The sequence below is a fragment of the Tachyglossus aculeatus genome, chromosome 8 (genome assembly GCF_015852505.1).
Source record: "Tachyglossus aculeatus isolate mTacAcu1 chromosome 8, mTacAcu1.pri, whole genome shotgun sequence".
Classification (NCBI taxonomy): domain Eukaryota; kingdom Metazoa; phylum Chordata; class Mammalia; order Monotremata; family Tachyglossidae; genus Tachyglossus; species Tachyglossus aculeatus.
Window position 1 is genome coordinate 2513121 of NC_052073.1, and position 12617 is coordinate 2525737.

The following is a 12617-nucleotide window of genomic DNA, read 5'->3' on the forward strand; positions in this document are numbered from 1 at the left end:
AACGAGCGGGAGCCGCCCCGATAGTGACGCCAACGGCTCCACAGCGGGGGCTGCGCCACGGATTTGGGGTCCCGGGGTCCGGTCTGTGGTTCCTCTCATCGGACTCTTTGAGATCTGGGCGGGTGATGCCCCCCCCCCGGTCTTTGCCTCAGTTTCCCCACGTAATTCCCAAGGATGGCAGGAGGAGGAAGTATCTGCGTTAGGGTGGAACGGGAGAGCGGCCTGGGACCCATCTGGGCTAGGTGGGGAAATGGGCCGCTTTCCTCCTAAGGGGTTGCCCCGCATGTGTGCCTGGGACTTGGTAGCCCCAGAGGCCCTCTAGTACTAAAACACCTTGCTCAAAAGCATCCCACCAGCCCAGTCAGTGGTATTTATTGAGCGCTTACTGTATGCAAAACACCGTACTAAGCTTTCGGGAGAGTAATAATGGTCATAATAATTGTGGTATTTGTTAAGCACTTGCTAGGTGCCAGGCACAGTCCTAAGCACCGGGGTGGATGCAAGCGAATCAGGCTGGGAAGAGTCCCTGTCCCACATGGGGCTCACAGTCATAATCCCCATTTTACAGGTGAGGGAATTGAGGCCCAGCGAAGTGAAGTGACTTGTCCAAGGACACCCAGAAGACACATAGCGGAGCTCAGATTAGAACCCAGGCCCGTGTTCCCTCCACTAGCCCCCGCCGCTTCTCAGTGGGCCACATTCCATCTCCATTTGTTCCCCGGTGGGAAGCAAAATTGATTATAAAGTCAATCTGCTCCTCTTCCCTTCCCCCATCCCTTCAGGTCCCTTCTCTCTGCAAGAGCCACGCTGAACCCCAATCTTCAGGGTGAACCTGTAGGTGGGAAGATCTTACTACGCGTAAGGCATTGTACTAAGCGCCGGGGGCGATAACACATAATTGGGGGTGACCACAGTCCCTGTCCCACGGGGAAAATTGTAAGGCTTCCCTGACAGTGATCTGATCCTATCCTCACCACTTCCCTGTGGGGTAGAGAGAGGCAGAGAATGCTCTCCCCCATTCTACAGATGAGGAAACTGAGGCACAGAGGAGTTAAGCGACTTGGCTAAGCTCACACAGCAGGTCAGCGACAGAGGCGCAACTAGAACCCGCGTCTCCCGGTCCCGGCCCCCTTAACGCCCGTGTCCGTTCTTCCATTCCTCCCTTTCGTGGCGACGTGCCCCCCGCCTCTCCCCTGTCTCCCCGCGGTTCAGACCTCCATCTCCGGGGTGACCGCCGCCTACAACCGGGAGCAGCTGTGGCTGGCCAACGAGACCCTCATCACCAAGCTGCAGGCCTGCTGCCGCGGCTACCTCGTCCGCCAGGAATTTAGGTCCAGGATGAATTTCCTGAAGAAGCAGCTCCCCGCCATCACTTGCATCCAGGTACTCCCGTGGTCCCGCTGCGGGGGCTTCTTCGGAGGGACCAAGCCGAAGGAGAAGCGAGCCTGGGGGCCGCCTGCCCCGGGGCCCGCGGCGGGACGCGGGCTGGGGCGTTGGGCGAGCGGCGGGTCCCTCCCCGGCTGACGCCGGCATCTGGATCCGCTCTCAGGCTCAGTGGCGGGGGTACAAGCAGAAGAAAGCCTACCAGGATCGCCTCGGGTATCTGCGCGCTCACAAGGAGGAAGTTGTAAAGGTAGGGCACCCCGATTGGCGGCGGGGAATGGGGAACGGGGAGCGGGATGGCCTTTCTGATAGCTTCGCCGCCCACCGCTTCACAGATTCAGTCAATGGCGAGGATGCATCAGGCCAGGAAGCGCTACAGAATCCGCCTGCAGTACTTCCAGGACCACGTAAGCGTCCCGCTGTCCGGTGGAGACGGGGCTCGTTGGCGGGGGAGGGTGCTGATGGCAGCCCCTCTCCCTCCTGTTTTCCCCAGATAAACGACATTGTCAAAATCCAGGCCTTTATTCGGGCAAACAAAGCTCGGGACGACTACAAGACCCTCAGTGAGTGACAGCGGAGAGCCAAGGCGCCGTGGCTGGGATTTGGGCCGGGCCCTCCCCCCCGCCGGGGCCGTCTAAACCAGTCCCAGGAGCAGCGGGGCTCTGCTCGGGGCGCGTTGGGGCTCGGGGCCCCAAAATGGCCATCGGGCTCTGTCGTGGGGGCGGTGGGACCGCCCCGTTGTGGCCGTGGTCTCGGCGGCTTGCGGCAATTCGACTTCGCTCTTCGGGGCGGCGGGAAGCCCCGGGGTCGGGGGCCTGGTGTGGCCACTTCCGCGGCCCCGCCAGAAGCACTGCTGCTAAAAGCCCCGGGCCTGAGGTGGTTTCTCCCTCCCCTGCCCCGCAGTCAACGCGGCGGACCCCCCCATGGCCGTGGTCCGGAAATTCGTCCATCTGCTGGACCAGAGCGACCAAGATTTCCAGGAGGAACTGGAGCTCATGAAGATGCGGGAGGAGGTCGTGACCCTAATCCGCTCCAACCAGCAGCTGGAGAACGACCTTAACCTCATGGACATCAAGATCGGGCTTCTGGTGAAGAATAAAATCACCTTGCAGGTACGGGGCCGGCCCGCCCGCCGGCAGGGCACAGACCTCCCGGGGCATTGGGTGGGCCTGGCCTCTCAACCAGTGCTGCTCCCCCTTGGCCGCCCGCTCCATCCCACCCCACCCAGGGGCTGCCCACCCCTCAGCTCCTGGCTTCCTCCTCCAGGGTCTGGGCAGTTTCTGTCTGGTCCCTCCCAGGGCCTCTATCAATCAGTGGAATTGGCTGAATGCTTGCTATGTGCAGAGCTCTCTACTAAGTGCTTGGGAGAATAATAATAAGAATGGTATTTGTTAAGCACCTCCCACTCTACCCAGGGGCTGCCCACCCCTCAGCTCCTGGCTTTCTCCTCCAGGGTCTGGGCAGTTTCTGTCTGGTCCCTCCCAGGGCCTCTATCAATCAGTGGAATTGGCTGAATGCTTACTATGTGCAGAGCTCTGTATTAAGCACTTGGGGGAATAATAATAATAATAATAATAATAATAATAATAATAATAATAGTATTTGTTAAGCACTTCCCACTCCATCCAGGGGCTGCCCATCCCTCAGCTCTTGGCTTCCTCCTCCTGGGTCTGCTCAGTTTCTGTCTGGTCCCTCCCAGGGCCTCTAGCAATCAGTGGAATTGGCTGAATGCTTACTATGTGCAGAGCTCTGTACTAAGCGCTTGGGAGAGTAATAATAATAATAATAATAATAATAATAATAATAATAATAATAATGGTATTAAGCACTTCCCACCCCACTCAGGGGCTGCCCACCCCTCAGCTCCTGGCTTCCTCCTCCAGGGTCTGGGCAGTTTCTGTCTGGTCCCTCCCAGGGCCTCTATCAATCAGTGGAATTGGCTGAATGCTTACTATGTGCAGAGCTGTACTAAGCCCTTGGGAGAGTAACAATAGTAATAATAATAATAATAATAATAATAATCATATTAAGCACTTCCCACCCCACTCAGGGGCTGCCCACCCCTCAGCTCCTGGCTTCCTCCTCCAGGGCCTGGGCAGTTTCTGTTTGGTCCCTCCCAGGGCCTCCATCAATCAGTGGAATTGGCTGAATGCTTACTATGTGCAGAGCTCTGTACTAAGTGCTTGGGAGAGTAATAATAATAATAATAATGGTATTTGTTAAGCACTTCCCACCCCACCCAGGGGCTGCCCACCCCTCAGCTCCTGGCTTCCTCCTCCAGGGTCTGGGCAGTTTCTGTCTGGTCCCTCCCAGGGCCTCTATCAATCAGTGGAATTGGCTGAATGCTTACTATGTGCAGAGCTCTGTATTAAGCGCTTGGGAGAGTAATAATAATAATAATAACAATGATGGTATTTGTTAAGCGCTTCCCACCCCACCCAGGGGCTGCCCACCCCTCAGCTCCTGGCTTTCTCCTCCAAGGTCTGGGTAGTTTCTGTCTGGTCCCTCCCAGGGTCTCTATCAATCAGTGGAATTGGTTGAATTCTTACTATGTGCAGAGCTCTGTACTAAGCGCTTGGGAGAGTAATAATAATAATAATAATAACAATAATGGTATTGTATTTGTTAAGCGCTTCCCACCCCACCCAGGCACTGCCCACCCCTCAGCTCCTGGCTTCCTCCTCCAGGGTCTGGGCAGTTTCTGTCTGGTCCCTCCCAGGGCCTCTATCAGTCAGTGGAATTGGCTGAATGCTTACTATGTGCAGAGCTCTGTACTAAGCGCTTGGGAGCGTAATAATGATAACAGTAATGACGGTATTTGTTAAGCGCTTACTATGTGCAAAACACTGTTCTAAGCACTGGGGAGGTTACAAAGCAATCAGGTTGTCCCACGGGGGGCTCACAGTTTCAATCCCCATTTTACAGATGAGGCAGCTGAGGCCCAGAGAAGCTAAGTGACTTGCCCAAAGTCACACAGCTGACAGTTGGCGGAGCTGGGATTTGAACCCATGACCTCTGACTTCAAAGCCCGGGCTCTTTCCACTGAGCCACGCTGCTTCTGCTGTATAATATGCAGTATAATAGATGTGGTAGACATATTCTCTGCCCACAAGGAGCTTACAGTCTAGCTCTTCCCAAGCGACTCTCCCTGAGGCTGTGGATTCAGGGGAGGGGCGGCAATGGATTTCCCTCTCTGGAATGATTCCGGACTCTGTGGCAGATGATCCCGGGGGGGATGGCGGGAAGTTGGGGGGGATGGGGAGCCTCTTGGTGCCCTCGGGAGTGTGAGGGGCTTTGAAGGGAGACCACGATTCTGGGATGGAACCCCTGGAGGCTCCTGACGGCGGGTCCCTGACTGGAAGCCCACTGTGGGCAGGGAACGGGTCCACACCGTAAGTGCTCAAGAAATTCCAATCAATCAATCAATCAATCGTATTTATTGAGCGCTTACTATGTGCAGAGCACTGTACTAAGCGCTTGGGAAGTACAAATTGGCATCACATAGAGACAGTCCCTACCCAACAGTGGGCTCACAGTCTAAAAGGGGGAGACAGAGAACAGAACCAAACATACCAACAAAATAAAATAAGTAGGATAGAAATGTACAAGTAAAATAAATAAATAAATAAATAAATAGAGTAATAAATATGTACAACCATATATTCCACCGATCGATCGTTGGCTCGTTAAGGGCAGGGAAAGCGTCTGCTGATTCTGTGGCCTTGTACTCTCCCGGGCGCTCAGCGCAGTGCCCCACGCGTTGTAAGTGCTCGATAACTCGCATTGACTGATTGACTGGGCTCGCAGGACGTCGTCTCTCACAGCAAAAAGCTGACCAAGAAGAACAAGGAGCAGCTGTCCGACATGATGATGCTCAATAAACAGAGGGGCGGCCTGAAGGCTCTGAGCAAGGAGAAGAGGGAGAAGCTGGAAGCCTATCAGCACCTCTTCTATCTGCTGCAGGTAAGGACAACCGTGGAGGCGAGGCTGGGGCCGGCGTCCCGGGCCAGCATCCCGGGCTGTCCCGCCAACGCCCCCTCGTCCCGTTCCAGACCAACCCCACCTACCTGGCCAAGCTGATCTTCCAGATGCCCCAGAATAAATCCACCAAGTTCATGGACTCGGTGATCTTCACGCTGTACAACTATGCCTCCAACCAGCGGGAAGAGTACCTGCTGCTGCGGCTTTTCAAGACGGCCCTCCAGGAGGAGATCAAGTGAGGGCCGGTTCTCCCGCCCGTCCCAGCGGGAAGGGGGTCGGGGCCCCGCGGAGCCCCACGTCAGCCTCGGGTGCGCTGACTTTGACTCCCCCCACTGTGTTCCCCTGGGCAGAGCCCAACCCTGAGTACCCGAGATGAGGAAGAAGCCTCAGACTGAATGATCGGGCAAGGAGATGGGACGGGTTTGCCACCTGAGCTTAGTTTTAGCAAGACGAGACAGAAACGGGCCCTGGTTAATAATAATAATAATAATAACGGCATTTATTAAGCGCTTACTATGTGCAAAGCACCGTTCTAAGCGCTGGGGAGGTTACAAGGCGATCAGGTTGTCTCCCGGGGGGCTCACAGTCTTCACCCCCATTTTACTGATGAGGGAATTGAGGCCCAGAGAAGTGAAGTGACTTGCCCAAAGTCACACAGCTGATAAGTGGCCGAGTCGGGACTTGAACCCGTGACCTCTGACTCCAAGGCCCGGGCTCTTTCCATTGAGCCACGCTGCTTCCCCACGCTGGTTCTCCCAGAGCACGGGAGCGGCGGCTCGCGGAGCCCCATGGGAAGGGATCAGTCAATCAATCGTATTTATTGAGCGCTTACTGTGTGCAGAGCACTGTACTAAGCGTGTCCTCTTCACCCTTCGTTTGGCGCCGCACATGGGCCGAATGTTTCTCCCGGTGCCGCCGCCTCCAGGCGGACCCGCACCACGGGAAGAACCTCTCCCGTCGCCCCAGAACCGCCACGAATGCGGCGGGAAAACCCTGGAAGAACGAAGGGTTTCGATCGGTCAGCGCCAAGTCCCCATTTCCTCCTCATCATCAATCGTATTTATTGAGCTCTTACTGTGTGCAGAGCACTGTACTAAGCGCTTGGGAAGTCCAAGTTGGCAACATATAGAGACGGTCCCTACCCAGCAGTGGGCTCACAGTCGAAAAGTCTGAGAGGGAGTCCGAAGTAGGAGGCCGGGTGGAAGGGGAGGCTCTGGGGCCTGGGACGAGCTGCAGCCGGTGGCCCCTCCACATGGAGGAGGATGGGGGAGACGCCCCGGTCGCGACTCCGAGCCCTTCAGTCCTCCCCCGTGACCCGTCTCCTCCAGGTCAAAGGTCGATCAGATCCAGGAGATTGTGACGGGGAACCCCACGGTCATTAAGATGGTCGTGAGTTTCAACCGGGGGGCCCGGGGGCAGAACGCCCTGCGGCAGATCCTGGCGCCGGTGGTCAAGGAGATCATGGATGACAAGTCGCTCAACATCAAGACGGACCCAGTGGACATTTACAAGTCCTGGGTGAACCAGATGGAGTCCCAGACGGGAGAGGCCAGGTAAGGTCACGCTGGTGCCCAGGGCTCACCCATTGCCTTTCCCCATCCTTGACGTATGTACTGATAAACAATAATAATGATAGCATGTATTAAGCGCTCCCTATGTGCAAAGCACTGTTCTAAGCGCTGGGGAGGTTACACGGTGATCAGGTCGTCCCACGGGGGGCTCACAGTCTTCATCCGCATTTGACAGATGAGGTCACTGAGGCGCGGAGACGTGAGTGACTTGCCCAAAGTCACACAGCTGACAAGTGGCAGAGCCGGGATTTGAACCCACGACCTCCGACTCCAAAGCCCGGGCTCTGTCCACTGAGCCACGCTGCTTCTCTAACAGTGATGATAATAATTTGGGCATTGTAAGCGTTCACTACGTACCCAGAACTGTACTAAGCGCTGGCGGCGATACAAGAAAATCGGATGTCACCCAATCCCTGTCCCAAACGTGAGGCTCACGATCCAAGGGGGAGGGAGGACAGGTATTTGGGGAAACTGTACTTCCCACGCGCTTAGTACAGTGCTCTGCACATAGTAAGTGCTCAATAAATACGATTGATGATGATGAAACTGAGGCACAGAGCTGCAAAGTAGCTTGTCCAAAGTCACACAATAAGCAGAAGGGGAGATTAGAAGTCGGGTCTGCTGGTCCCAGCAGCCCACGCTGCTTCCTCTGGTCCTCCTCTTCTGGTACCCCAATGGGCAAGCGCCAGTGCAGGGCAGATCCGAGCAGGGGGCCCCCCCAAAAGCTGCACCTCCCACCCTGAGCGTGGGTTCGGGGACTCCTGGAAGGAAAAACCACCTCGCCCGCTGCGCGTTGCGGCCGAGGAGAGGGGAGAAAGGGGTGAGGCCCCCGGCCAGAGAACGGAGGAAACCCGGATGGCGGTTTGGCCTCGGGCTGAGCCGGGCTGCCGTGAGCCACGGGATGTGGCGGAGGCAGTAGCAGGCGTGTGGCGGAGGCGGGGGGTCCCGGCTCCCACCGCTCTCACCTGCCCTGACGGGGCCCCGGGCGGCTTCTGCTCCAAACAGCAAACTGCCCTACGACGTGACCCCCGAGCAGGCCCTGGCGCACGAAGAGGTGAAGACCCGCCTGGACTCCTCCATCAGGAACATGCGGGCCGTCACCGACAAGTTCCTGTCGGCCATCATCAGCTCCGTGGACAAAATCCCGTGAGTGCCAGGCGCCCCCGGGCCCCGAAGCGTCCCCCGCCCCGCCGGCTGTTCGGCCGCTCACTGGCTCTCGCCCTCCCCCAGGTACGGGATGCGCTTTATCGCCAAGGTCCTGAAGGATTCGCTGCATGAGAAGTTCCCCGACGCCGGCGAGGATGAGCTGTTGAAGGTGAGCCCCTTCTTCCCACCTCCTCCCCGTTAACCGCCGCCCCGCGGGAAAGAGGCGGCCACCCTCAGTCGGGCCGGCAGTCGGGGGCTGAACCCCGGGCCCTGCGTGCTGCTCTGTGGGGCTGCTGAAGTCGGACCTGCCGGCGGGCACGTTTTGGTCTCCATTCATTCAATCGTATTTATCGAGCACTTCCATTCATTCATTCATTCATTCAGTCGTATTTATTGAGCGCTTACTGTGTGCGGAGCACTGTACTTAGCGCTTGGGAAGTACAAGTTGGAAACATCTAGAGACGGTCCCTACCCAACAACGAGCTCACGGTCTAGAGGGGGAGACAGACATTAATACAAATAGATAATCAATTACAGATATCTACAGATAGATCCATACGTGCTGTGGGGAGTCATTCATTCAATCGTATTTATTGAGCGCTTACTGTGTGCGGAGCACTGTACTTAGCGCTTGGGAAGTACAAGTTGGAAACATCTAGAGACGGTCCCTACCCAACAACGAGCTCACGGTCTAGAGGGGGAGACAGACATTAATACAAATAGATAATCAATTACAGATATCTACAGATAGATCCATATGTGCTGTGGGGAGTCATTCATTCAATCGTATTTATTGAGCGCTTACTGTGTGCGGAGCACTGTACTTAGCGCTTGGGAATTACAAGTTGGAAACATCTAGAGACGGTCCCTACCCAACAACGAGCTCACGGTCTAGAGGGGGAGACAGACATTAATACAAATAGATAATCAATTACAGATATCTACAGATAGATCCATATGTGCTGTGGGGAGTCATTCATTCAATCGTATTTATTGAGCGCTTACTGTGTTTCGGAGCACTGGACTAAGCGCTTGGGAAGTACAAGTTGGAAACATCTAGAGACGGTCCCTACCCAACAACGAGCTCACGGTCTAGAGGGGGGGACGGTTATTAATACAAATAGATAAAACAATCAATTACAGATAGCTACAGATAGATCCATATGTGCTATGGGGAGTCATTCATTCAGTTGTATTTATTGAGCACTTACTGTATGCGGAGCACTGGACTAAGCGCTTGGGAAGGACAAGTTGGAAACATAGAGACCCAACAACGAGCTCACGGTCTAGAGGGGGGACAGACATTAATACAAATAGATAAAACAATCAATTACAGATAGCTACCTGTATATATGTATATATGTTCGTACATATTTATTACTCTATTTATTTTACTTGTACATATCTATTCTATTTATTTTATTTTGTTAGTATGTTTGGTTTTGTTCTCTGTCTCCCCCTTTTAGACTGTGAGCCCACTGTTGGGTAGGGACCGTCTCTCTATGTTGCCAACTTGTACTTCCCAAGTGCTTAGTACAGTGCTCTGTACACAGTAAGCGCTCAATAAATACGATTGATTGATTGATCTACAGATAGATACATATGTGCTGTGGGGAGCCATTCATTCAATCATATTTATTGAGCGCTTACTGTGTGCAGAGCACTGGACTAAGCGCTGGGGAAGTCCAAGTTGGCTGTTGAAGCCAGAACTGGAGTCGGGGGAGATTGAAGAAGGGCAGGGAAGCTTGTTCCTGTAGCGCTCGCTCTCTCTCTCTCCTGGAGTATCATTTGCCAAGATCCAGAAGGACTACACTTCCCATTATCCCTTTGGGAGATGGGGACAGCTCACGGACAAACCGGGAGAAGCAGCGTGGCTCAGTGGAAAGAGCCCGGGCTTTGGAGTCAGAGGTCATGGGTTCAAATCCCGGCTCTGCCCCTTGTCAGCTGGGTGACTTTGGGCCAGCCACTTCACTTCTCTAGGCCTCAGTTCCCTCATCTGGAAAACGGGGATGAAGACTGTGAGCCCCCCGTGGGACAACCTGATCACTTTGTAACCTCCCCGGCGCTTCGAACAGTGCTTTGTACAGAGTAAGCGCTTAACAAATGCCATTATTGTTATTAAACCCGGCAGAGCTTCCAAATTCCCGCGAGGCTGGGCTTTCGATTTGCTCTTTTCTAGCTTTCCCACAGCAGCGGGGTGGGTCCTTCTTCCCTCCGTGTAGGGAACCACTACCATTGTTCGAACCGAGAACACAGTGGGAGGAGCGGTCAGCCAATCACATGTCTGCTGTGTGACCTTGGGCAAGTTACTTAACTCCTCTGAGCCTCAGTTACCTCATCTGTAAAATGGGGATTAAGACTGTGAGCCCCACGGGGGACAACTTGACCACCTTGCACCCCCCCCCACCAGCGCTCCGAACAGTGCTCTGCACATAGTAAGCGCTTAATGATGATGATGTTGGCATTTGTTAAGCGCTTACTATGTGCAAAGCACTGTTCTAAACAAATGCCATCATTCATTCATTCATTCAATCGTTTTTATTGAGCGCTTACTGTGTGCAGAGCACTGTACTAAACGCTTGGGAGAATATAACAATAAATAGACACATTCCCTGCCCACAGCGAGCTTACAGTCTAGAAGGGGGAGACAGACAACAAAACATATTAACAAAATAAAATAAATAGAATAAATAGAGTAATAAATACGTACAAACGTATATACATATATACGTTTATTATTATTATTACGGAGCAATGTACTAAGGCCTGTGGGAGTACAATACAGCAGCACCGAAAGCAAGCGAGTGCACACTACCTCCTCGCCCTTTCCAAACTCCAAATTGATGTGCTGGGAAAGGGCTACCCCCTCTAGACTGTAAGCTCGTTGTGAGCAGGGAATGTGTCTATTTATTGTTATATTCTCCCAAGCGTTTAGTACAGTGCTCTTCTCACAGTAAGTGCTCGATAAATATGATTGACTGAGGGAGGGCTGCAACAATAAGCTAAGCACTCCTCACCCCGGGCGCCCCCAATTTTAGTTTCACCCTCAGGGGGCAAGTCCTGCCAGCCCCCCGGGCGGTCTGAATTTTATGGAGGGACCACCTGAAGTCCCTGGGGCGTCTAGCTGGGGGGGGGGGTCAATGCATCAACCAATCACATGTCTGCTGTGTGACCTTGGGCAAGTCTTTTTTTAAGTTTTAAGTTTTTTTAAGTCAAATTTTACAGAAGAGGAGAAGTGGCTTCAGAGGAGCCGGATTTAGAATGTCCGCTGGGCGACCTTGAGCAAGCCAGCGAACGTCTCTGTGCCTCAAGTTCCCTCCTCTGTAGGAGGGAGAAGCGGCGTGGCTCAGTGGAAAGAGCCCGGGCTTTGGAGTCGGAGGTCGTGGGTTCAAATCCTGGCTCTGCCAGTTGTCAGCTGTGTGACTTTGGGCAAGGTGGGGAAGCAGCGTGGCTCAGTGGAAAGAGCCCGGGCTTTGGAGTCCGAGGTCATTCAATCAATCAATCAATCAATCAATCGTATTTATTGAGCACTTACTGTGTGCAGAGCACTGTACTAAGCGCTTGGGAAGTACAAGTTGGCAACATATAGAGATGGTCCCTACCCAACAATGGGCTCACAGTCTAGAAGGGGGAGAATCATGTGTTCAAATGCCGGCTCTGCCATTTATCAGCTGTGTGACTTTGGGCAAGTCACTTCACTTCTCTGGGCCTCAGTTCCCTCATCTGGAAAATGGGGACGAAGACTGTGAGCCCCCCGTGGGACAACCTGATCACCTTGTAACCTCCCCGGTGCTTAGAACAGTGCTTTGCACATGGTAAGCGCTTAATAAATGCCATTATTATTATTATTATCTGTAAAATGGGGGTTAAGACTGTGAGCCCCACGTGGGACATGGGCCGTGGCCAACCTGATTATTCATTCATTCATTCATTCATTCATTCAGTCGTATTTATTGAGTGCTCACTGTGTGCAGAGCACTGGACTAAGCGCTTGGGAAGTCCAAGTTGGCAACATATAGAGATGGCCCCTACCCAACAGCGGGCTCACAGTCTAGAAGGGGGAGACAGAGAACAAAACCAAACATATTAACAAAATAAAATAAATAGAATAGATATGTACAAATAAAGTAAATAGAGTAGTAAATACATGCAAACATATATACATATGTTGTCAGCTGTGTGACCTTGGGCAAGCCACTTAACTTCTCTGTGCCTCAGTTACCTCATCTCTAAAATGGGGATTAAAACTGTGAGCCCCATGTGGGACAATCTCATCACCTTGTAACCTCCCCCAGCGCTTAGAACAGTGCTTTGCACATAGTAAGCGCTTAACAAATACCATTGTTATTATTATTATTATTATATACAGGTGCTGTGGGGAGGGGAAGGAGGTAAGGCAGGGGAGAGGAAGGAGGGAGCTCAGTCTGGGACTTCACTTCTCTGGACCTCAGTTCCCTCATCTGTAAAATGGGGATGAAGAAGCAGCGTGGCTCAGTGGAAAGAGCCCGGGCTTTGGAGTCAGAGGTCATGGGTTCA

At 53.5% G+C, this 12617-nt stretch overlaps 1 protein-coding gene across 1 annotated transcript in view; it reads left to right on the top strand.

Moving 5' to 3' along the window:
* IQGAP1 (IQ motif containing GTPase activating protein 1) overlaps positions 1–12617 on the top strand; it is a 143168-nt gene that overhangs the window by 107267 nt on the left and 23284 nt on the right. The window contains exons 19-28 of the mRNA XM_038749914.1: positions 1213–1383; positions 1550–1633; positions 1719–1790; positions 1877–1946; positions 2287–2495; positions 5191–5346; positions 5436–5599; positions 6693–6917; positions 7941–8081; positions 8166–8250. Coding sequence (XP_038605842.1) covers positions 1213–1383; positions 1550–1633; positions 1719–1790; positions 1877–1946; positions 2287–2495; positions 5191–5346; positions 5436–5599; positions 6693–6917; positions 7941–8081; positions 8166–8250 — 1377 coding nt within the window. The remainder of the gene's footprint in view (positions 1–1212; positions 1384–1549; positions 1634–1718; positions 1791–1876; positions 1947–2286; positions 2496–5190; positions 5347–5435; positions 5600–6692; positions 6918–7940; positions 8082–8165; positions 8251–12617) is intronic.